General features: G+C 39.5%; 1 protein-coding gene across 3 annotated transcripts in view; it reads right to left on the bottom strand.

Annotated features, from left to right (window-relative positions):
• Positions 1-652: 652 nt before the first annotated feature.
• LOC113094542 (B-cell lymphoma/leukemia 11B-like) overlaps positions 653-24,887 on the bottom strand; it is a 50,787-nt gene continuing 26,552 nt past the window's right edge. For 2 of the 3 annotated variants that reach the window (XM_026260118.1, XM_026260119.1), the window contains one exon: positions 3,518-6,079. In XM_026260118.1, coding sequence (XP_026115903.1) covers positions 4,089-6,079 — 1,991 coding nt within the window. In that variant the 3' untranslated portion in view covers positions 3,518-4,088. Of the gene's footprint in view, positions 2,254-3,517; positions 6,080-24,887 lie in introns of those variants that run through there. The other variant, XM_026260121.1, reaches the window with a different exon arrangement.

Below are 24,887 nucleotides of genomic sequence, written 5' to 3'. Positions count from 1 at the left end.
TATTTTAGACATTATGAGCGAGCCTGTTTCCTGTGGGTGTGTGTGTGTGTGTGTGTGTGTGCAGAGGGAAGGATACAGACAGAGAGAGAAAGACCATCCAAAATTTCCAGACCTTTTCTTTACTTCCTGATCAGAAAAAGATGACACAATAAAGACTTGGACAACTAAAACATCTTGTATTTGTGCTCTATTCTTCTCATGCTTAAAAAAACCTGAACTTTACAGGCCCCAGAAATGAGGTATTACACCCCAAAAATCAGAGGACAGGAAGGGGCGTTGTTTTTTATATAAAAAAAAATAATAATAATAATTAAATTAAAAAAGACACACTGCAACCAGAACACACAAATAAAAATAAAAAATAAAAAAGATCAAGAGAGAGAGAGAGAAACAAAAAGTCTGGGCAAGCATATAAAAATTATTTACAACCAAGATAAGAGTGAACAAACATTTACTGTTTTATATGTAGCTACAGTAAAAGATCAAACAACCTCACCTTAAACTCATCTGTACATTTTTAATTCAATTTTCACAATTGTATCCTGCCAAATGTGTGTACATATGCAGTATATATATATATATATATATATATATATATATATATATATATATATATATATATATATATATATATATATACATACATACACACACACATTCACACACACACACATAAACACATCATAGTGCCTACACATGTATTTCATTCCAGCCATTAAGAAAACCCATTACCAAAGAAGAAACCAGAAAGACATACATGACAGGAACCTCAGTATTTTTCCATACGTAAATGTCACTGGCCCCATTGCAATTCTCTTTTGATTAATTGAATCTTTATTTTCTTACACCCAAGGCAGAAAAGTTACTAAAACTCAGGACTTTTACAGTTACAGTGACAAAACATTTTAAAGACCCACCATTTAAATTGGACTGTAAAACGAAACTTGGTTTAAAAAAAGAAAGAAAAGAAAAGAAAAAACAGAAAGAAATGATAATTGGGGGGGGGGGGTTCTTATTTCCTCTTTTTTTTTTTTTATATATAATTTTTTTGTAAAATGCCCAGGTATTCTCCAATATTACAAATACTGGTATACTTTTACAGTAAACAACAGAAATGTCATATGTATATATATACTTAAAATCCCGTCACCAAAAACCAATATACACACGCCACTATGGCATTCAGAGAAACTTTATAAGCAAACTTGATAACAAAAAAAAGGAAAAAGAAAAGAAAAGGAGAATTCTTGTTTGTTTAAAACACACATACACAGAAATATCATTTTAACCTTGTACTTGTTTCAATACTGTAAACGTATTTTAAGACAGAGTGCACTAAACGTTTTACTTTTTTTTTAGTTTTTTTGTTTTTTACACGTTTCTGCAGTTCCTGATTTTTATTCCAGCCTCTTCCTTGACTAGTTGTAGCAAAAGAATCGTCCATTATTTTCAAGGGATGCAGTCTTGTCCTGAAGTGAAAAATTTTACATATCTATATTTATATTTGTCTATTGTGTGTGTTTTTGTGCTGTTATATGTACATATATGAATACATATATACACACATTGACACACATTAGTATTATGCTGGCTACTTTACATTTTAGATCAACTTAGTTCTTTAAATGACATATCTGTTTTTATCATTATTCTTTTAGAAGCAGATTAAAACCACATGGACTTTTTTTTCTTCAATTCTTTGCTTCACAAAAGTGTTGCATTTGTCTTATAGGACAATAAATAGGAAGATCAGTATTCAAGGCACACTCATGTCAAATTGAATGGCAGTACAAAAACTGTCCAAATAAATTAATTTCATTTTTATAGTGCCAGCATTGTGAAAGCCAAGCCTATCAACACTGGCACTTCAATCTCAGATGCTCCCTCTAGCAAGGCCCAATAAATTCATATTTTAACATAATTTCTTGCTCAGAAGCCGTTTTCACTATGTTTTCAAATATGTAAATCAAAATAATAAAGTGCGGGTCAACTGCGAAGAGCTGTGTATGTTTACTTTTCTTTCTCTCTCTCTCTCTCTTTCTATTTCATTAGTTTGCTTTTGCACTTTTTAAACCACAATATTCCCTCGCTTCAATCGTTTGCGCTGGTTAGGGCATCTTGTCGAAAGAAGGCTGTTTAACTGCCAATAAATCAGTTGGATAGAAGAGAAAAGAAAAGGGAAAATTCAGCTGTGCATTCTGTAAGCGTGTTGCTACTTCTGAGAATGCGTTCAACTACACATCACAGGGAGTCCTGAATGAGAAGAAAGAAAGAAAAAAAATGTCTTACTGTTTTAGCACACGCTCAACAGGTCATGACATACACTCTTTACTGTGCAATTGACTAATCTGCATACCTGCTGATGGCTCTGACCCACGGGACATGACCAGATTAACCAGATAAATCAATATCATACACATTTTTTTTAACTATAATCAGATTTACTCTGCAGTATAAATTTGTTTCTCAAAATGATTGATAAATATATATATGTATATATAAATATATATGTACAAAAATGCATAGGGCTGTTTCAAGCGATTTAAGAAACATTCTAATAGAATGACAACATTGCTGAACATATAAATTGAATTAATTCTAATCTAATCTGGTTAAAGTGGTGACTCCCTCTAGAACTGCAGACCCTAATACACCCAAAAAATGAAACAACATAACTGAACACAAATGAACAATATTTAGATTTAAATGTCAGTCAATGGAAACAGAACAGTGGTGCTGCCTTGCTTTTGACTAATGTGCTTTTAGGTTTACTAACCTGAATTGGACTGTAAAGACCCTTCTCTCTCTTTCTTTTCCTGTGTGTGTGTGTGTGTGTGTATGTGTGATTAAATCACTCTCCTAGTGTATGAAATCTGCTTCATCCTCTGGCCTAGATGTGTGTCCCCTTAACTTAACGCTGTAGTATGACAAGCCACTTTTATGGGAAAGATGGAGTTGATTCATGACATTTAGGGGTGGTTGGCAGTGTAATATGAAGTGTGAAGGTTGTGAATTAGCTGAACCAGAGGACCGGACTGCTTTATCAGAGAAGACGGCTGAGATCAGATAAAAGACTTGGCAGAAGTAGCTATACAGCTCACCCTGAGTTGTTTAGAAGCCATCTTCCTTCTACCACTGTTGTGCTCTTCAGTAAAATCAAATGGTTTGATTAAGTGCAGTGTCTATGGAAAGGGTGCTGGCAATTAAAATTCCCTATTGAGACCTAGTGAGACCTAAAACACAATCCATCCTATGACTAGCGTTGTCTGGGTCGGTACTAGGTACCGATAAGCAGCTGCCTTGACTTTTGTCTGTTTTTATAGTCCCCTCTCCTTTCGGGTAGATGGAGGTTTCAGCCCCATAGTCCTCTTTAGTAATATTGTTAGAACTGATATTCAGTGCCACATTCCCAATTAGATGACATGTTTAAAATCAGTTCATGCTACAAGGTCTAAAGATTGTTGTCCGCTCGTTTTGTAAGTATGAATAATAAACAAAAAAGGAAACAAAAGAAAGTCAAAGCTTTCTCAACTGAGCTTTCAAAATTTGAAGATTGAATGCGGCTTCTCTTCAAGAAATTACATGTGTAGCTTAAATAATCTACATCGTAAGCAGCGGCCTGTGGATTTCTCAAATGATACTCTGTTTTGCTAAAAACAAACTAACAAAAAATCTCAGGATGTCTTTTGAGTTTAAACAAAATCTCAGCATTTGAAATAAATCATAACATAATGGAATAAAAAAAAAAAAAAATGAACCTGCATATGTCAAAACATAAAAAAATCCAATAAATACAGAAATTATTGCACAGTTAAAGGCTCCTTATAAAATGTTGTCTAATGTATCCACAAATAGATAGGTGACATACCAGCTCCAAATTAATTAAAAAAATAATAATAATTTCCTCTTCTTCAATGTCTTTATCATTCTCAGATGGCAGTTTCCTAGGACAAAACTAACTCAAACCATTAATCTGAAAGAACAAACAAACAAAAAAGCAAAAAAAACAAAAAAACAAAAAAAAAAACAGAGTATCCAGCTACCCCTTTTATAATCAAGGAATTATGAGGCAAAATACGAAATCTGGCTTAGCTTCTCTCTGCTTGTTCAATTTTGACCTCATTCGTCATCAAGTGTTCCCCATGCCACTTTTTCATGTGTTTCTCGAGCGTGCTGTAGACGCTGAAGGGCATTTGGCAAATGTCACAGCGGTACACTTCCTTACCGAGCTGGCCGTGTGTCTTCATGTGGCGGGTGAGCTTGCTGCTCTGGGCGCAGGCGTAGTTGCAAAGCTCACACTTGTAGGGCCTCTCGCCTGTGTGGCTGCGTCTGTGCACTGTCAGATTGCTACAGTTCTTGAACACCTTCCCACAGTACTCACAAGTGTCACTCCTCCTGCTTTCTTTTGAGCTGGGCCTGCCCGGCCCCCCACCCAAGTGTGGGGTGCTGCCTCCACTAGCGGTACCACTGCGGCCGGAGAGGCCCCCGTCCAGCAGGTCCCCTGGCGGCGTGGAGAATCGCAGGCTGCCGTTCTCGGAAGAGTGCTCCGAGGAGGTGGCAAATGGAGATTGTCTGGAATCGCTGAAGCCAAGAAAGGGATCTTTGATGAAGTGGCGGGATGCTGCATAGCCCACTAGCCACTGGGAGTAAACATTTTCAGATGGGATTAGGGGGGCTGGGGGTATGTCCAAATCCTTTTCGATTTTGATCCTCTTGTTAGAGGAGTTGGAGAGGCTGGGGCTGGTGATGGGAGTGGGCTTGCGGGGAAACAGGCCTGAGAAAGAGTCGCTTGAGCCACAGTTCCTTCCATTCACAGTTGTGCGCTCCACTTGGTCCATTTCCCCCACTACTGAATCGTTGTCACCTGCATCCCTCTGCCCTTCTGACATCCTTTTGGAGAACAAAAGCCTTTTCCGATTGTCAACTATTAAGTTATTGTACTGCTGGATGGAGCTGAGACCTACATTTTCCACCATCTTCCCCAAAGAGAGGTTCTTGTCATCTGAAGGTGCCTTTGAACCATTTTCCCTATTCCGACTGAACTCAGAGTCCATGCTGAAGTTTGACTCAGGCCTGCTTTCATTTTCTAGTTCCTCCTCTTCTTCTTCTTCCTCCTCCTCTTCATTTTCAGGGCCCATGCCCTCACCTCTAAAGTCGCCATCTCTGTTCTTCATACCCTCTCCTGTGACGTCACTAGTGCCTGGCTCGGGTGAACTGGTGGTGGACAGGCCATCGTCAGAGCGCCCTGTCATAGAGCCAGACTTGTGCATGTGGGTCTTCATGTGGCGTTTCAGTTTGCTAGCCTGAGAACAGGCATGGTCACATAGTTGGCACTTGTAGGGCTTCTCGCCTGTGTGGCTTCGCCGATGAACAACCAGATTACTCTGAAACTTGAAGGTCTTGCCACAGAACTCACAGGACTTTGTCTTGGCCTGTGTCTGTGGCGGGGTGGTGCTGTTAGGGGGCATGGGAGGCAGTGGAGGGGTGCTCAGAAAGGGTGACTTCGGGCTGGGCTGGAAGGGGTTGGGATTGAGGAGGCGATGCATAGGGTTGGCACGACTTGGTGACAGTGGTGGAGTGGAGTTGTTGTTTCCAGCTAGCTCTCTAAGTCGGCGGGAGAAATCCATGGACTGGGACTCGATGGTCATGGGTGTCATGCGCATCACTCTCTCAAAGGCACTGGGATGCTGGGAGATTAATCCCATTTCCTCTGCGCTAAGGCGTTCTAGGCGATGAGGATCTAAGTGATGGCGAGGAGGTGGGCTGACAAACGGTGGTGTATTAGGCAGGCGGTTTTCCACAAAGCCTGGTGGGGGCTCTCGAAGTAGGGGCCCAGTCATCCGTAGTAGATGGAAGGGGTTGTTGTCCCCTAAAAAGTTGGTTAATGGGGACTGTGGTATGGATTCTGAACCAATGGGGGGAGGAATAGTGATCCGTGGGGTCAGGGAGGTATTTGAGTGGTTGGTCTCCAAATAGATGCGGATCCCATGCATGTTCTGAGCGTGCTGCAGGAGGAACCAGGCATTGGTAAAGGGCTGTTTGCACGTTGTGCATATGTAACTTGAAGGTTCATCTCTACCTGCAACCAAGCAGAAAACAACAAAGATCTTTATTTGTTTTTCAGTTTAAAACCTTTGCAGGTCACTTTCACCACACTTGTGTCACACATGTGTCAAAACTTGTCAGAATGCAGGCCTGTTAAATAAACCACTAAAATCAGATCAGACCTGATAACAAAAAAAAAATAGTCATAGGGTCATAGTGTTACAAAGAACAAAGGTTTGAGGTATCAGACACTTTGGGCAATGGCCATTTTTATGCACTCATCAGGCTGTCACATGAACTGGGCAACTCATACTTAACAGAGCTGTGACAAGTGCATTTCCATACTGCTCCACGAAGGGTTGGTGCTGTGGGAACATCGCATTCCCCATTTTAGCTTGTCTTTAATCTTCGCTTTTACAAACGGATGACTCATTTTAGAAGCATAATGCCAGGCAAGAACACTCTAAACTGGGAAACCCTCCAAGCACTGAGAATGTCCTAGGATGCCAGAGTAGTATGCCACCAAATTGGAAAAGTACAACTTAAACTGTGATTTAGGGGACTCTCATCACTATCAAACAAATAAACTTAAGGTGTCTCCTCAAAGAAACAAATAAAAATGAGAGAGGAGGGTGTGAGTTGGGGGAAGGGGGAGCACACATCAAGATAAATGGTTTCAAATAAAGAGTGAAAACACTGCCTGTGATTTAAAAGGCTATGGGGGTAAAAAGCACATCGGTGTGAGTGTTAAAGTCTGTGGCATTTAAAACAGCTCAAGGGTATTATTTACTGTTCCATTAAGAATTTATCAAGATTGTTTTTCTTACTTCGTCTCACGTTTTTATCTTATACTATAGTTGCACTTCCTGGAAACACCCCTCCCTTCTTAATGACATCACATTGAATCACTGCTTCTCTGAGAGCAAGTTTGATTAGAGAAAGAAGAAAAGTGGCTCACTAGTAAATTAATTTAACAATTTTACTGATAACAATTGTATTTTATTATAATAATTTTATTAAATAACAGCAAGTGAACATGTGAAGTCTGCATTCAAGTTAAAAAGTGGCTACTGAGCTTGGTGCAGCTCTGAAGCTTTAACTGTACACGACTAATTGATGCTACAACTTTACTGTTACACCAATTTCACCATGCAATGGGGACTCATTACCATTGCAGCACAAACAAGCCAAGTGTACTGAGTATACAGTGAAAAAAAAGATGCTAAACCATCTCTGCTGTACTCCAGGGACCCTGGTGTTTAAAAAATATAATAATAATAAATAAAAAAATCTACAAAGTCGAAATTGTAATTGTGCACTAGGAAATTATTTTCATTTGTTTATTAAATGAAAGCTTGCTGTTCTGACCTAATGTGGCAATTAATATACACAGAAAAACAAATGCTTCGGTAATTGTTCGGGTGTTTGATTCCTGGCTGTGCTTTGTGTACCTTTACGGGTTTTTTTCATGTATATGTACGTGTGCGAGAGTGAGCGACTGTAGAAAGAACAGTGGGGCGGCAGTCACACACAGGGCTCGGAGGAGCTGGGACTAGGAAGACCTCATCGGTGTCTATTTCAATCATGGCCATTGTGAAGGATCAAAAAGAGCAGAGAGAATGAATGGTTAGTATCTGTTATAGCATTCCTTTACATGCTGCCGAAGAGCAATGCTAAACAGGGGAGTGTGTTTTCATCTGAAAGAAATAGAGTCAAGGGATTATATACAGCTGTAGCCTAAAGGTTCATCTTATTGGTGTACTGAGACGCAATATTTCATCAAGGAATATGTACAGTAAGCACACAAACATGTAAATTAGTTTTAAAAAATGTGATGTTTTCTTCTGCAGGTATCATTGCATCCTTTTTGTGCTTAGAGAAATATCATCATCAATAGTTTGAACAAGTACAGTTTGGGGTCTGACCCAGTGCCATTTAATAACCACACACACACACACACACACACACACACACAGGGCCGTGCACAGACCTTTTGAGGGGCATGTGCTGAAACTGAAAAAGGGCACCCCCCCCCCCTTTTTTATATCAAGATTATTTAGTAAGCCTGCATAAAAGGAAGAAACGGTCACATCTTCATGACAAATTCAATAACACAAAATAATAGTCTCAAAAGCTTTAGATTTATTCACGATTAATAACAACCATAATAATAATATTAGATAATTAGATAATATAGATAAACAGGGTTTTAAGGGCTTCTTTAAACCTAATACAACAGCAACCTTCTGTGAGCCATGTATCTGGCAAAAAATTGATACTGTGGTGGACCAGGGATGTTGGTCTCTTGAAGGTCTCTTATTCACTACACTTTCCCTAAAATAAGCCAGCAATGAAAAAATAAATAAAAATAGTGAAAATTACAGTTGCAGAGAAAGGCGTTTCTGAAGGATCACATGACACTGAAGAGTACTGAACTGGAGTAATGATGCTGAAAATTCAGCTTTGATCACAAAAATAAATTACATTTTAAAATATTCAAATAGAAAACAGTTATTTAAAATTGTAAAAATATTACACAATATTACTGATTTTGCTGTATTTTGGATCAAATAAATGAAGCCTTGGAATGAATCATGAATTACATTCTGCATGATAAAATATAAAGATTTCAGTGATCTGTAATTTTTTTTTAGTTACTACTACATTACTGTAGTAAAACAATGTTTTACAACATTTTATACATGTGAGGACGAGCGGAGAGTATACCATAACATGATTAGCCTAAATGTTAATAAATTAAGTGTATCAGCAATCATAAATCAAAGAAGAAATTTATTATCAGGTGACGAGGATCACTCGTCGCTTTGTGTAAGTTCCAGTACGAAACAGCGGGGGACGCACCTGTTATGATGGTAAAAACAAATTATATGTTGTTGTATTACTTATCAATATATCGTTTTTCACCAGCGAATGTGTGCAAATGTGATTTTTTTTTCTGTCCGTCATTAAAACGGCATCACATTACATTTTCATCTAGGTTACAAACTAGTTTTTTTTTTAGCTATATAGACGGAGCGCTCAGTTTTTCCTGTGGTAAAATGCATTTGGCCAAAATCGCATTTTATAAAAGATGAAATGCAACTGTATGCACAGGCTGTGTTGGCTATGTATTGGCTATGACTAGATGGCAAATGCTAGCCCTCTCTCTCTCTCAGGCGACGTCCCACATGTCTCAGTCAGTGAGTCAGTCAGACATCAAATAAATAAAATATGAGCCTTTATAGATATTAGTAGTACTTATTCAAACAACAAGATATTTATTTACCCTTCGCAAAACTTTGTTCAGCTCAGCTGGTGTCTACTGTGCGGCTGCTGTGGAACTTCAATTGATTCAATGAATATATAGAGGGGGCGGAGTTATCAGCTGACTGACAGCTTGAGGATCGAATAAGATTTACACAAGCTCGTTTTAAGAACTTTCATTTGCTAAATATTTGTAAAACAGACAGACTGACGTAAAGGGTGACCAATAGCATTGATAAAAAAAAAAAAAAAAAAACACCACCAAAAAAGGGCACTTCGGAGTGTAAGAGCAAAAAGGGCATGTGCTCTGCACAGGTTGAGCCCTACCTGTGCACGTGCCTGAAATAAATAAAATATGAGCCTTTATAGATATTAGTAGTACTTATTCAAACAACAAGATATTTATTTACCCTTCGCAAAACTTTGTTCAGCTCAGCTGGTGTCTACTGTGCGGCTGCTGTGGAACTTCAATTGATTCAATGAATATATAGAGGGGGCGGAGTTATCAGCTGACTGACAGCTTGAGGATCGAATAAGATTTACACAAGCTCGTTTTAAGAACTTTCATTTGCTAAATATTTGTAAAACAGACAGACTGACGTAAAGGGTGACCAATAGCATTGATAAAAAAATAAAAATAAAAACACCACCAAAAAAAGGGCACTTCGGAGTGTAAGGGCAAAAAGGGCATGTGCTCTGCACAGGTTGAGCCCTACCTGTGCACGTGCCTGCACACACACACATACACACACATATTTAGAATTTAAATATCTGGTTGATCCTTAATGACTTTTCCTAATCTTATAAAAATCTGGTTATAAACAAAAGTGATAATATGCTTTAAACATCTCTATGAAAAAAATCATGTATTCTTTTTTAGTGTTTATTAAAATAGGAAAATAAATCATCATATGTTTATATCAGTTTCAGATTGGACTAAATTATAAGAAATGCACTCCAACCACTATTTTATTGTAAGCTTCTACAATTTATTTTTCCTATGGTCAAACTGACCTCAAGACAGTTCTGAAAAAAGTTCATACAAGTTAAATTTGCAATAATAATTGCCTTTTGGATTTTGAATAACTCATGATACCAATTAATAATAAAAAATGCAAATGGGGAGAAAGCTAAATTTTATAATTACTATTAAGATTTGAGACCTCAAACATAAAATAGGAACTAAGGGTGTCGCGATATACCGGTATTGACAATAACTGTGATATTCAAAGCAACAATTATCGATATCATGTTAATTTACTTAAATTTTTAAATTTTTAAAATGAACAGTTCTCTTATGATAACACCACATGCAAATACTCCAGCACCAGTACCTGGTTGAGCTCCCAAGTTGCAGTATTGTGTCTTAACGCTAACATCTGCCACACAAGAAGAAGACACAGAGCTTGCAGCCACTCCGAGGAGAGCCGTATTCATCAGAGTAAAAGTTGCCATTATTTTACTAGTCATATAATGGGAAACGTTATATTAACCTGTTAACAGCGGTTTTCTGTGTTCATATATTTAAGTAAATGGTGATTATTTTAATAAGTAATGTGTTTTTCTTTACTCATCTTATTTTTGTATTTGCAATCAATAGAGCCTGTGTGTAGTAACACTTTATTTCTTTGTTCAAATCTATTAACAGTAACACAATTAAAACTGATCTTGAAAAACGAAATGACCAAATTGCTACATTAAACTGTAAAATGTTACGTTGTGTAATAAATGTATTCATTGTTCATTCATGTTAGTTAATACATTAATGTTAACAAATGACATTTTATTGTAAAAGTGTTACCATTAATATTTATTCACTATACTGTTGAACTTGACAGTATTTTCTCTCTTGTTATTTCATAGGAGCTTCAAAGAAGATGGAGAAAGCCAGAGTCTTATGCCCTGCATTTATCAGTATCCTTATGTTCGTTGGGTGAAAAAGAAAAACTCAATAAACATATATTGTGATATCTACAGAAACCTTCCCGCGCCCAAGGTTTCTTTAGATATAGATAACCGTGATATCAAAAATTGAATATCGTGACATCCCTAAAATGAACAGTCATTCATAAGGGTTAAAACAAAAAGCTTCTGTCAGATGATGTGTTTTAGCTGATATATATGACACAGGAAGAAATGTTCAATCAATGCCCTTTTAAATGTAAAAACCTTTGAAAGATAAAACATTTAAAAGCACTTTTAAAGGTTTGCTGAGAAAAAAAAATGCATTCCCCACTAGATGTTATTATGTGGATGATGTGCATTCATAAGAACATCTGTTTACGTCTACCATTGTCCTGTAAAGCCTTTGACTTAATTACAGTGGACAGAGCGTAAGCTCCATATATGCATATACGCATAAAATACGCACGCAACCCTCCAACCTCCTCTTGTTGTTTTATGGCAGATGCTTTCAAAGACTAATGCTCCATGTAAAGGAGGCCTAGAAAACAAGTAGCGTCTGTGTTTACCAGGCAATGTCCTTTTCCTCTGTGTGTGTGAGAGAGAGAACAGAGAGAGAAAAAGAGAGAGAGAACAGAGAGGAGAGAGAGAGAGCTTTTCTCTATGCTAACTACTGGGGTGTAAAACACAGGCTATTGTACTAGCTGATACTCTCACAGACAAACAGAAGTCATCAGGGGGCCGAATGTTCATTTCTGCCCCACAATTAAGACGAATCAATAGCCGCTGCCTGAAATGGTATTTGTGGCCGTGCTGAAGGGACTCGGGCATGAGTTTATTGAGAAGTGTTCAACGCCTGCACTCCCGAGGGGATTGGAGTCCGACGCAGATGGCAAATAAAGTATGCAGCCCGAGGCGAGAGCACATTATGCTAATTCTAATGTCAGCTGTACTTTAATATACAGCTCTATTTAATCACCCTATTATTTCACATTTCCATATGAAAAAAGGAATAGAGAGGGATAGAGAGCGGGAGAGAAAATGTGCAGCACTTCTCTTGCTACTAACACTACGCGTGTGCTCAGGTTTAGGTGGATGTATCCCCGGTTTTTGTGTCGGCATGGGGCGCTGTAGCTATTCACTATCAGATTCTCATATCAACACACACGTTTGCACACATTTCCACCTAAAATAACCATAAGGAATCATTTAATCCTAAATATCACAAGACACACTTTTATGCATGTAGTGTTTAATAAAGCGATACAGAAAAATGTAATTTACTACTAATAACTATGCACCCAAACCACACACTCCTAAATACAAAAATGCATACATTAATGCGGACATACCCAAGACAAAAAAAAAAAAAATGAAATGCACAACACATTAATCGTAAAAATAAAAATATTGGATTTTATTAGATTGTGAGTCCGGCTTTGTTAGGCTATGGAATTATTTTAAATTGATTACATTCTTAATTTTATTAATATTTTTTTCATATACCCACACACAATTATAAAACTAAAATTTACTTTAAAAGATGACTTCAGAATAGCATGCACTAATAAATCTCATAAAGGTAGCAGCCTGCCCATTCTGTTGATAAGTTTTGAGTGATTAGTTTCTCATGCTGAGCACTGGCTGATTCTATTTTCAATTAGATATTCCAAACGAGGCCCAGCTGCGGGTCGGGAGAGGAGAACGAGGACGGTTTTGTATGAAAGTGTGTGTCATCGTCAGTATTAGTCGTGCATGCAGACCCCAATTCAATTAAAGAGAAATTATCGCTAATAACAATCGTGGCTCTTCGCACACACACTTAAACAGACCGGGCTTAAAGACACACTTAGCAAAAAAAAAAAAAAAGGAGGAGAAAAAAAGAGATGACAGTTAATAGGTTTCAGCGTTGCACTAAGAGGTACAATGATCCACTTCAGCTTTCATCCTGAAAATGAAAATAAATTAATACAAAAAAAAATAAATAAAAGAGGAATAATAATCATTCAACATGCATTCTCTGCAATTTGTCCACTTTATATTACAGTTCACAGTCAGTATCACAAATTTACCATGATACTTATTTTGAGGTAGTTGTTAATAGCGACAAGGCCAATGTTTGAGCATAAATTACACCTGAAGATGTGCTTAGTGAATGGATTGGCTTTCGTTATTTGTACCATAAAGGAGATAAAAAATAAACCATATCATCATATCTAAAAATCGGGGGGGGGGGGGGGGGGTAATGTGTGTGTGAGAGTGTGTGTGTGTGTGTTAGTAAATGAGACACAACCAGATTGTCTTGGGAGGACAAAGGAGCAAAAATCTCAAGGAATTTGAGATTTTTGACACAATAAAGGCGGGTTATAATTTGACAGGGAGCGGGGAGGAAAGGGATATAGCATCTTTTAATGAGGTGCTCATTTGCTGACAGTGGTTTTCACTATAGGGACTTCATTTAGGCTGTCATTAAGTTATTATCCAGCATAAAGAATTTTGCCGTCCTGTAAGTAGCGTGTTGGGTCTGGAAGCTTTTCTCTCTCTATTAGTGGAAGCGTGCCTCTCTGGCCTGGACGGCTGCCTGTGTTTTGTTTGGCTGTGGTTCACACACAGCTTTGGCAGGGGGCTTCTTGGATAGCTAACAGAGGAAAGAGGGAAAAGCGCGCGCAAGAAAGAAAGGGAGAGTGAGAAACTAGCTCACTCGTGCACGGTAGCTTTTCTGAGCCCACGAGGGAGTCCGGTGTCCCATTTTCGGGATTTACAGTTACGCCATCCAAATTTCCAACAGAAACTACTGTCATAGTACTGTAAAGACAGATCCAAAGAGAGTCACGTCGCTGACCGAGATGCCTTTGAGACATAAGTGCTTCATCATGGTGGTCTGGAAACGCTTTTCAGCTTGAAACAAAAATAAAATGAAGCTGCTGAAAAGTGAAAAATTACCGTAATTTTTCTTAAGAACAGGTTAAGGGTGCTTGTGTTGAAAACGCATTTAAAAGCACTGTGATGTGCTAAATTTGGCAACTTAGAAGTATGGGTATTTTTCTAAGAGAGAAATTCTGAAATCGCATCGCAGACTGCACTGTTCCTTCATATTCCATACATTCCCCCCTCCCAAAAAAGAAGTTCAGTACATCCAATGCAGGTATATAATTCAGTAGATTCTACAAAGTTTATACCCTGGACTTATTATGGTTGTTTAAAGTAAGGCACCATGATTTTGTGGAGGCCCTGCCTCATGTAAACATCTTCTGAGACGTCTCTAATAAACTCCACCTTCCTCCCTATTCTGGGTTGCTCTTCCAGACTTTTTTTGTAATGTTGATTCATGATCATTTAGAGGGACTGAACTCCACAGGCCTCGGGATGACTATTCTGTTGAAAGATTATTAATGTGGACACCCTGCTCGAAAATTAAGTTAGATTCTCCTCGGATATATATGCAGAGGGACACATGTCCCATTAATTAGGACTCAAGCTGATGTTTTGCAGAACAGAGATGGTTCTCGTGAAACATGGCGGCAGCCTCATTCAAGCCTGCTGCAAAGCACTGCGCAGCTAAGTGTAAAGAATCGGCACACGTCTCTATTCAACCAGATGAGCGCATCAAACAGAGATTCAATTGTGAGGCAAAATACTTTTCTATTTGAATCTACGGTGGGAGAGCGAGAGGGGAAAAAATAAGCAAATTGGAGTCCCTTGTGAGAACAGGGAAATAATCCATGGATACGTAAACGACACAGCATGTCACCTCACGCTAACCGCTATATGCTAACAAAGATAGACACGTAAGATAAAATACACAATAAGACTGTAAACATTAGTAGAACTAAGATGATGTTATGGCTGCAGGATTTCGACACTATGGCTAGCCTCCCTTTGAGGAACGCAGGGTGCTGGATAAGCCTGTAAATGAGGGCTGCATGCATACAGTAACGCTGGTCTCTTGTATAATGAATGTCATCGTATTGTAAGGAAGAGGTGGGTGGTGCAGACAGAGAGGGGAGAAAGAGAGAGAGAGAGAGAGAGAAAGAGAGAGCCACACAGTATTGTGGATCTCCCCTGCTGTTCCTCCCTGCAGTACTGTGATGTGTGCTCTTCAAAAGGGCTCCTGTCACTGTCACTGCTTCATTTAAAGTCAGACTCCCCAGAATTTGCATCTTGCAACATCTTCGAGGACGTGCCATATGCCGTCCAAAAAAGACAATGCTCACAAATAAATTGGCATCCCCACCCCCTAACTCTCGCCGGCCCAGAAAAACAACATCTAAGGATGTGAGAGGATGTTGTTTTAAAGATGGCACACAACAAAATCCAGCCACTGTCTGAAACAAACCAAACAACAAAACATCTCCTCAGGTTCGGGGAAAAATTCATCTGGTAAAAAAGAAAAAAAAAGAGAGAGAGATTTTTATAATGAATGTCTTTATACCCGTAAGAGGTGTGAGCAGGACAAGCTGGTTAACACCGTTTCACAGCGCAGATCTGAGAAGAAATATTCGGCAGTTTTAATTTAGCCGGGTTTCCATGTACCGGAATCCTCTCAGGAGCGCACACCGGCCCCGAGTGGAGACTTCATTCCTCACAGCCCAGTTGGAAAGTGTAATAACGAATAAAAATGCTCATTACCAAATGATTTCAGTTTTCTCTATGATTCAATTTGCAGTAATTACTGTGGCCCGCGCTAATAAAAACTGCTACAAAACGCGAAGGTCAACTACCAGTTAGGCGTGTTCATTTTCATCTCAATGTATTCATCCTCAGCGCCTAATGGCCCAATTTTCTCCCCGTGCTCTTCAATAAATATTGCTGGAATTACAGGTTAAATAGCTAAATTAAATCATGGCTATTATGGAAAGCTGCACCACTCGGTGAAGGAAACAGGTTTACCTCTAGATCGACAATTGGTAAGAGAAGTGCCAATCACAAGACAGTTTACGATTAATGTCAACTGTGTCAAGGCCATCAAATTACAGCATTCATTCCCCGCTCTCTGTGTGCTGTGAAATAAGAGAAATGTATGCAAATGCCTTATTACGGCAAAATCAAAAGGATATTTGTCATGCGCTGGAACAGATTAGGCTTTTAGACAAACTAGATGGAAGGTAACTTAGAAGAAAAGGGCTTAAACATCTGATTTGAGAAGGAATTGTGTTAAGGTCAAGCTTTTATATACTTTGCTCGAAGTTATTAGATAAACAGAAAAACAACCAAGACGATGTCGGTCGAGATGCGCAGTGAAAGGTTTAATTGCCAGCCACCAGGGCTTGGAGGTGTTTTTTAATTGCTCGGGATGAATTTGGTTCCATCTGATTACCCAGCATACTCTAATGACCAGGGCTACTTATGACAACTGCAAGAGGTGCATGCAGATATTGAAGCTGGGAGGTAATTTGTGTAATGACTGCAGAGACAGAGAGTGGAGTGTAACTGATTTGGTACATTCATTCATCCCAGGCTTCCTGACTGGAGCACTAGGCAGTCTGTTTGTGAAGAGTCTCCCTCATTATCCATCCTCTCGCCCCTTAACGTTTAATTAATATCTTAACCTTTGGAGTTATTTTGGGAGACTCTATCTTTTCATGCTGGAGATGAGCAAAGGGAAGGAGAAGAAAAATATTGGTCACATGGGACTGCAAATCCCACTTCAAAACTGGACATCCTGTTAACCAGGACTTACTCAGATAACCTTGGAATTTCCAGAGTGTTAGAAGTCTCCCTTTCTGAGCTGGAAACATCTCTCTTTGAACTGCCTGGAGTTTTTCACACACAGGAGTCCTTAAATTATATTAGATTATATTCCTTGTATTTCATGGTATCTGCAGACCAGGTGGATTGAGTTCTTGCTAACAGACTGACTCTTTCCAGCACTTTGCTGTGTTAAAGTCTTCCTGCAAGAAGACAAAAAAAAAAACAAGAAACAGAGGAAAACACAAAAACAAGTACTCTGTGTTGTGGATCGATAACTCCATATGCCATAAAGTAGGCGGCGCAGGACGAGAGAGTCCTGGACCTAGGAGACTAAGCCAGTCCTGACAGCCCACTTCTGGGCCTAGGGTGTCAGAGCGCTCCACATTTGATAGACTCAATGTCACGACAAGCTGATTTGCATTTAGAACAAAGATGACATGAGCCCTAGGCACAGGGTGCCTTCCTCCCGTCTGCCCAGCTTGTGGAAAGTTTCCTGACATTTCTTGCATTATTAAGCCAGGGGCTTCATTACCATGTGTGTGATCTGGGAGTCTCCCAGGCCTCTAATTCCTCACCTTGAATTGCTAATGTCTTGTTTATGACTATCATGGCAAATCGGAGGCAACAATTACATGCAAATCAGTCCCGGCGCATTGTGCTGCTGTGAGCAAAGCTGTAGAAAGCCAGAACTGCGCCTGCCCCCAGTTTCCCCTCGTACGGAGAAATGCTTCGCACTTTTAAACATGTGACGTTCTAATGTAGGAAGAGACACACCTGTTCCCCAAGCCTCAAAAACGAGAGATAATCGTGAACTAGTAACATAAAGAACAAGGGCGTCCTTAGCCGCAAAGTTACGCATCTCAGAATGTGCTCAGCGGAGACAGCAACGTCTGCAACAAAGACAGATCTGAGGGAGACAGATAGCATTCAGCAGGGGAGCGGGGAAATCATGAGTGATTTACTAAGTGTAAATGAGGCGAAGGAATCTAGAAGCAGCTGGGGGGTTTTTTCAGCCTGCTTGACATACTAGTGCAGACCTGGACTGGACAGCGCACAGCCATTTCCCACAGCAAACATCTGCTTTACATTCTCTGCCTCCTCTCTTCCAAATCCCCAACTGGACAGGTTGAGTTCAAGAGGATAAACACACTTCAGCAGTTTGGACTTGGGGTGGGATGATACAGGTACCTCACGATTCAATTCTGTGGCGATATGTAATCCATGATATGATAATATCAAGATTCGCGATGTCTACGATATTGAATGTATTGGAAGAAATTTCATCAACGATATATCACGATATATGTGTCTGAAAAGAAAAAGAAGGAATAAGGAAATGTTATGCATTTATAAATGCCAACATTTCCAACATTGTGCAAAGAAATATGCATTTGCATAATAACTCACTGACTCCTGGTCTTAAATGTAAACACTGTACATCTAGACAGATAAAAGTGCATGAACATTACAAAACAACATGAACATTAACATGTGTAAACCATAATACTGAAACGTCAGTAGTAAGTTACTGTAAACAGTGGACACATCAAGGCATATTCTTCTTGAGGAACACTAACTGATCAGCATGCTCAGCACACCTCTGAGCATAGATTATGTCAAATAAATTTGGCGATGGATTTAGTGACACTCTGTGCCCTCTGCGACCCAAAGGGTAGCTTTGCTTTGAACGCAGTAGTGATTGTCGGCTGACTTGGTTTGCCCTCATTATCACCAGAGAGTAGTTCACCGTGATCGCGAATGAGGTGCATTTGCAGATTTGTAGTGTTGCTGTTATATTTTATCTTTGCAAAAAAGTTCTTGCAGATCGCATTGTCTTTATCCAGTGCCTTTCCGTTGACTGTCGCATAAAACCCGAAGTGTCTCCACACTTTAGAGTGGAAAGTAGCGGGTGGGTCTTTGATTAGTTTTTTTTTTTTTTCGCCATTCTTCTCGCTTCTCTTTTTTTCTGCAATTCTCTGTTGTTGTTAGTTAACTTGTGTTCTTCACCGGCCGCTGTTTGTGCCACTTTACCCCTATTTACTCGAACAGCGCCCCCCGCAAACAGAATGGTAGATATTGGGTAGTGACAGTGACACTGACAACGGGTAAATTAATCATTTTGTGTTGTAATAAAATATCGATATTGGGCGTTAGTGTATCGATTATTTATTGCGACAGAGAGCACAACAATATATTGCTATATCGATTTTTTTTCCCACCCCTAGTTCGGACAATACTACTTCACTACTTTTCACCCACTTTTTCTCTCTATTTTTTCTTTTAATTAAGTATGTTGCATCTAATCTTCATTTTATTTTGTCATTATCACCAATTTCTTTAAAAGCACATGAGAGAAACATGACTGGAAATTATAGGAAGAAAGGGGTCACACTGCAAAGATTCTGCCACATGAGCAACTTGGCTAAAGGTTGTACACTAACTTTGAGGCTAACTAGACATTTCTGGCAAGCATCGGATCTTCTTTAACAGAAAACAGTAAATCAAGTTTCTAACTAAGAGAGTTACAAAAAATGTTCACCACAAGTGATTAGCCATTTCAACTTTTGCTTAAGGTGGAGCACAGGGCCCTTACAAAATGCCAAAACCTCTACTCCCATAAACCAACACGAACTTCCATTATCCTGTCATAATTTCACGCAAAGGATGTTATTTATATTCATCTCTGACAGGAAAATTGCGTGACCGTGAGAACTGACATTTATATGACTGTCTGTGTTAAAGCTTTTCCCCTGACTGACAAAGACACGCTCTCCTCTCCTCTGCCGTGTGGAGCAAAATCCGGGTGCATGTGGCAGCGCCACGGCCCATCTCCTCACGTGAGATTAGGGGAGGCAGGGATTAAGAAGGTCGGGAGGGGGTACAGAGCTGAAGGGTTACTGGCATTATTTCTTATGAATTTAAATGAACGCTGAGCAGCTTAGGAAAATCAGAATGAATTAAATTCATTAACTCACCCAGTGACAGTAAAGTGGCAAGGCGGAGAGAAGAATTAACAATTTCTCTCCAATGAGGTCATGTCATTCCAAAACAGGCCAGCGGTAGATAGGCAGGGAGTGTGTGCAAGTGTGCGTGTGTGGGTCAGAACTTTTAACATCACGTCAGGAAACCGTGGGTTGCTGGGTCACTGTCAAGCAGAGGGAGCTAAAGGCGAACAGAAGGTCTCATCTCCCTTCATCCTCTCTGCGGACGGGGGAAAGGTGGATGTCAAACTGTCATTACCAGTCCACTGGATTTACTCCCTCTGGAGAACATCAGCTTTTAAATAAGGCTTTAAAATTACCATAAGTGTGCCCATGTGGAAGTGTGGCCGTGTGTGCGCGACAGTGTGAAAAAGGTAGATGCTTTCAGTAGTTTCTGGATGAGGAACCCGAGCTAATGTGGAAGTCCTAAGTCAGCAGCTCTGTGTATGAAAGCCTGTGTCATGTTAACAAATTAAAAGGATTAGAGGTGAATGGGACAGACATGGCTTAACATTGGCATCAGGCTGGTCAGCACTGGGAAGAAGTGAGGAGAGTAAGGAAGTGGGCAGCGTTTAGATTAGATTGGGGGAGGGGGGCAATTCAAACCTCTTAATCCTGCTACACAGGTCTTAAGTAGCACCAGCTTCACCTGCCTGCCTCAAAATGCAAGAGAGAACTTCTCAGAATTCCAAATGTTGTGGGTTTAAAAAACATAAGAATAGAATCAGTAGAAATAAGTAGCCATAGCAAAACTAACCAGGTTAGGCAAAATTCACAAAGAACTGAAGTTTTTTTAAACTTTAAAATGTTTGCCAAAATTAGCTTTTCTAATAAAATAATAATAATAATAAACAAAAATAATGATAATAATTAAATTTCTCATCCTTGTGTAAAATAATCACAATTATGTTTCAATTCAAATTGAGGAATTTAAGTATAGCACTCTTAATTCATTTCTGAATGCTGCATTGCCCTGGATGCTAAATCAAACAAAAAGATCACAAGTGACTGGCAAGGTAGTTACGGATAATCACATCAATTTAGTACTTATTAAACATTTTAAGAATTGTTAAATCATGGTCTAAATATTTAAAGCGAGGATGTTTGTTTTGTTGCCACTCATGTCATGTTTTTGACTAACCGGACACATACCGTGTTTTTTTGCATCGATGCCATGACTGGTGCTTCCACTGTGAACGCACCATAAGCCTGATTTGCACGGGACTACAAACCACCAGATTTTTGGACAGCCTCTTCAGTCTGCCCCCATGCCAGAGTGAGAGGGTCCAAAGTGTACAGGCCCAAGAGGGAGCATCCCCACATGATATGCCTCGCTTATTGGCTCAACTCTCTCTTTGGCTCTGTATGATATAACATGTCTCCAGTCTTTTGGGGCACAGGCACTGCCATTATTACATCTACATAATAACATGTGAAAATGTACTGATGTATATTCAATACATAAATAAATAAGATTAAAAAAATATAATTTTAATAAAAAAGTAGTTTTATCAGGTACCGTGCAGGACATTTGACAAACTGTGCTCCCATTCACTTAAATAATAGAATGCAATATGAACTCAAATATTCCTCTGACAACCTGACAACTTCAGAACTATATAAAAATCCTTTAAGTTATTTCAAAAAACAAAAAAGGAGCTTGTGAATCTGTTGTGGTATAGGCAGAGATTTATAGAAAATCCAGCATCCTGGGTTACTTCTTGACTGACTCCTGCAATTGTCAAACTAATGTATGAGGAAGGTGACTCAAACATCTGCCTCACTGATCGGTCTGTGGATTCCTAAACACGTTTACACTCAGCAGCCTCAGTAGTGGGTGTAAAAATGTCGCCCACAGCAGAGCAAAATTTGGTTTTGGCTTATGGTTGGGCACCTTTATTTATCCAGCAATTCTGGTGCAGAGATGCCAGCTTGGGGGAAATTCGAGAGAGGTGCATTTTAAGGGGTGCATGAAGCCAGGTGATTCTTGCATCTGAAAAAAATGAGCAGGATATCTTATGAAGCATAATCATACTAACAGAACAGCTAAATCCCTTACTACCTTCACAAAATATTTTTATTAGCATTTGCCTAACAATTGTCAATTCACTCAATCTCTCACTGTTAAAAAAAAAATCTGTCCCTATTATCTGATAGTAACATTTGATCACTTTTTTTGATCCAAATGGACAACTTCTTTTCACTGTTAATCATAGGTGTGTAGTAATAGAAGTTCCAGAATGGCTAACAACACTTACAGCACCTTTAAAACCATTAGCAGTCGACTCTTAAGTAGCAGAGTTCTCCGTGTTTACACTGTTGAGACAGAGAGAACCTGTGCGCTGTGTCCTGGAAGAGCAGATTCAGACCAGACATGGGTTTAGAGTAGGAATCGAGGGGCTGGAAAAAGGGGGAGGATGTGTGTCCTCTATCTTAAACGGCCCTTATAAGGGCCTGATCACACGCAAGCTGCACCTGATGGACTGCGCCGTTACAGGGGGCAGCTAAGACTGCGGGACCTCAGGGGTGATGAAAACACACACATACACGCACGTACATAAACACATGACCTGTGCGAGAGGTACTTCCTATCATCAGCCAGTCAGGAGTGTGAAAGGCTCGCTTTAACAAGCACCTGTAAAATGTAATCAGGCGTACCAAATGCATCAAATAATCGCACCAGCCATTGTGTCCAGGCCCACTCTGTACTTCAGACCAGGGAAGAACAGCTAGCAATAACGTACTAATTGCACAAGCACTTCATTTCCGCGGCACTCGGCTGCACTGCAACTGAATGTAAATGTTGTTTTAGAGCAACACAAAAAAGACTGTAACTAAAGCCTTCCTGCAAACTGCATGAAATATTTAAATCACTGAGCCAGACCAAACACGGAGAATGATGTAGCTGCAATTAGCAAACAAAACACAGAGGTTTGTGTACTGACAAGCCAGGAGTTTTTAAGACGCATGCTTGAAGAGGGCCAGGTCTGCCTTACCCAGGCAATGTTTGGTGTCCCTGTCTCTAGAGCATTCAGCTAGACAAAATAATAAGAGAAACTGGGTGCTCCAGTCAGCACAAACAAAGTACCCCTCCCTGTCAACACAAAGAAAACATTTTCTCATGGGATGATTATAACCCTGAGTTGAAGTTGTAAAATGGCCCCGATGTCAAAGAGATGATGATAATCACATGACTCTCAGTGGCATGAACCCTGGCATGCTCAGCGTGTCAAACCACATGCTTGAAAATGCTCTTTGTGAGATTTTAACTCTTTGCAACCGATTTTTCCCTGACAACAAAAAATAAATGTCTCAAAATGGTGAGCATGATTACAGGAGCTGTGAGCTGCTCTCCTTCTGTTTAATTCCCAAGTGAAAAAGGGAGTTGGAAAAGAAATTGCTTTAAAAAAAAATAGCACAGCAGAAAGTAATGCTGGAAAAAACATGTCAGAGACTGTAAATGGAGGAAGGGGTGGTGGTGGTGGGGGGTATGGCATTCACACAGTACGCCTGTCTCCAGTATAACTGAAACCAGGCCCTCTCCCATAACCAGTCCAATCTGTTTTAATTTGCCAGAAACAGAGCTCTTCAAACGCCCCCTTCTCTCCTACCAAAACCTGGTCCTCGGAGAATGAAGAACTTTAAATACCAACTCCTCACTTCTAACTGGTAAGCCATTAACATTCTAGCACGTTATAAACACTGGGACTAAATTCAAGGGATTGTTTGTTCAGATAAACTTGGTTTATGGACTGATATACTGTATATTTTGATGCCATTAGACACTGTATCTAGTTAATTTGGTAAAATTGATTTGGAATATATATATATATATATATATATATATATATATATATATATATATATATATATATATCATACAAGTTTGGAACAATATAGAAAATATATATAATTTACTCACTTTCAAGTTTGGATGACCAACCCCCATTAGAATTTGCAAGATAACATCCTCCAATAAAATCCGGCTGGTAAATATTTGTTTTGGAAAATTATACTGTAGGTTTAGCTGGTCATTAGTTGGTACAAGCTGCTAGACAATCTTGGACAAGTAACAAACCAGCTGGTCTTGACATCTTATGATGGTCAAGCTGGTTTTTGGAACTTCTTAGTCAGACAACCAGCTAATTACCAGCCAGAAACCAGCTAGCATGTTCCAAAACACTGTTGTCAGCCTAAGATAGATTATAAATAACAAGAATGACACTTTTTCTCTAACTTTAACCAGTTTTAACCCCTCACTTTATGTACAAGCCAAATTAGTGTAAACAAAGTGCAGTATGGATTAAGCAAATGTGAAAGTAAACCCGCTAAATCTTTAACAAGGTTGCCCCGGTCTATGCCATCAAGGAGAGCTGAAACAGAGACACTAGAAATGTCTGGGCAGTCAGACACTAGAAAACTGGAAAATGCTCACTTTCAAAGAGAGCAATATGGTTTCTGGAACTGTCTCGGGGGAGAGGAAAATATGGATAAAAAAATTGCATTAGCTGAGCTATTCATTTCATTTGAGAGAATATACATCACTGCCTGGGAACGATGTCACAATATGAGCCAAAACGGACTGTCTTCCCTTGATTCCAACCCTGTTATGGTTGAGCATAGCCCTGAAATAATGTCAAAGTGTCTCAAACACCCAAAGAGGACTGCAAGAAAAGAGACCAAGAAAAAAGGCATCGTGCAAACTGAACAGATAATGATTCATTCTCTTTTATTCCACATCAACCGGAAATTACTAAAAGCCAAGCATTTTCTGCCAGTGCAACCCTTGGATTTTAGAGGGTGATTCACATGCATGTTATTGCTCTGCTGGGTTATTGATCATGAGCAGTGACTTGTGCCGTCCATGAGGAGTCCTTCAGAGGTGTAGAAGGAGCACAGAGTGGGGGCCAGGCGGGTCTTGGGAGCCGAAACAATAAGGGGAAATGGGGGCCTGTGTGAGCGAATTAATTACACGTGCATTTTTGGATGGCGTATACCATAATG

This window comes from Carassius auratus, unplaced genomic scaffold (genome assembly GCF_003368295.1).
Source record: "Carassius auratus strain Wakin unplaced genomic scaffold, ASM336829v1 scaf_tig00215406, whole genome shotgun sequence".
In the NCBI taxonomy this organism is placed as follows: Eukaryota; Metazoa; Chordata; class Actinopteri; order Cypriniformes; family Cyprinidae; genus Carassius; species Carassius auratus.
The sequence above is the reverse complement of the archived record's forward strand: the minus strand, read 5'-3'. Positions and strand labels throughout refer to the sequence as shown.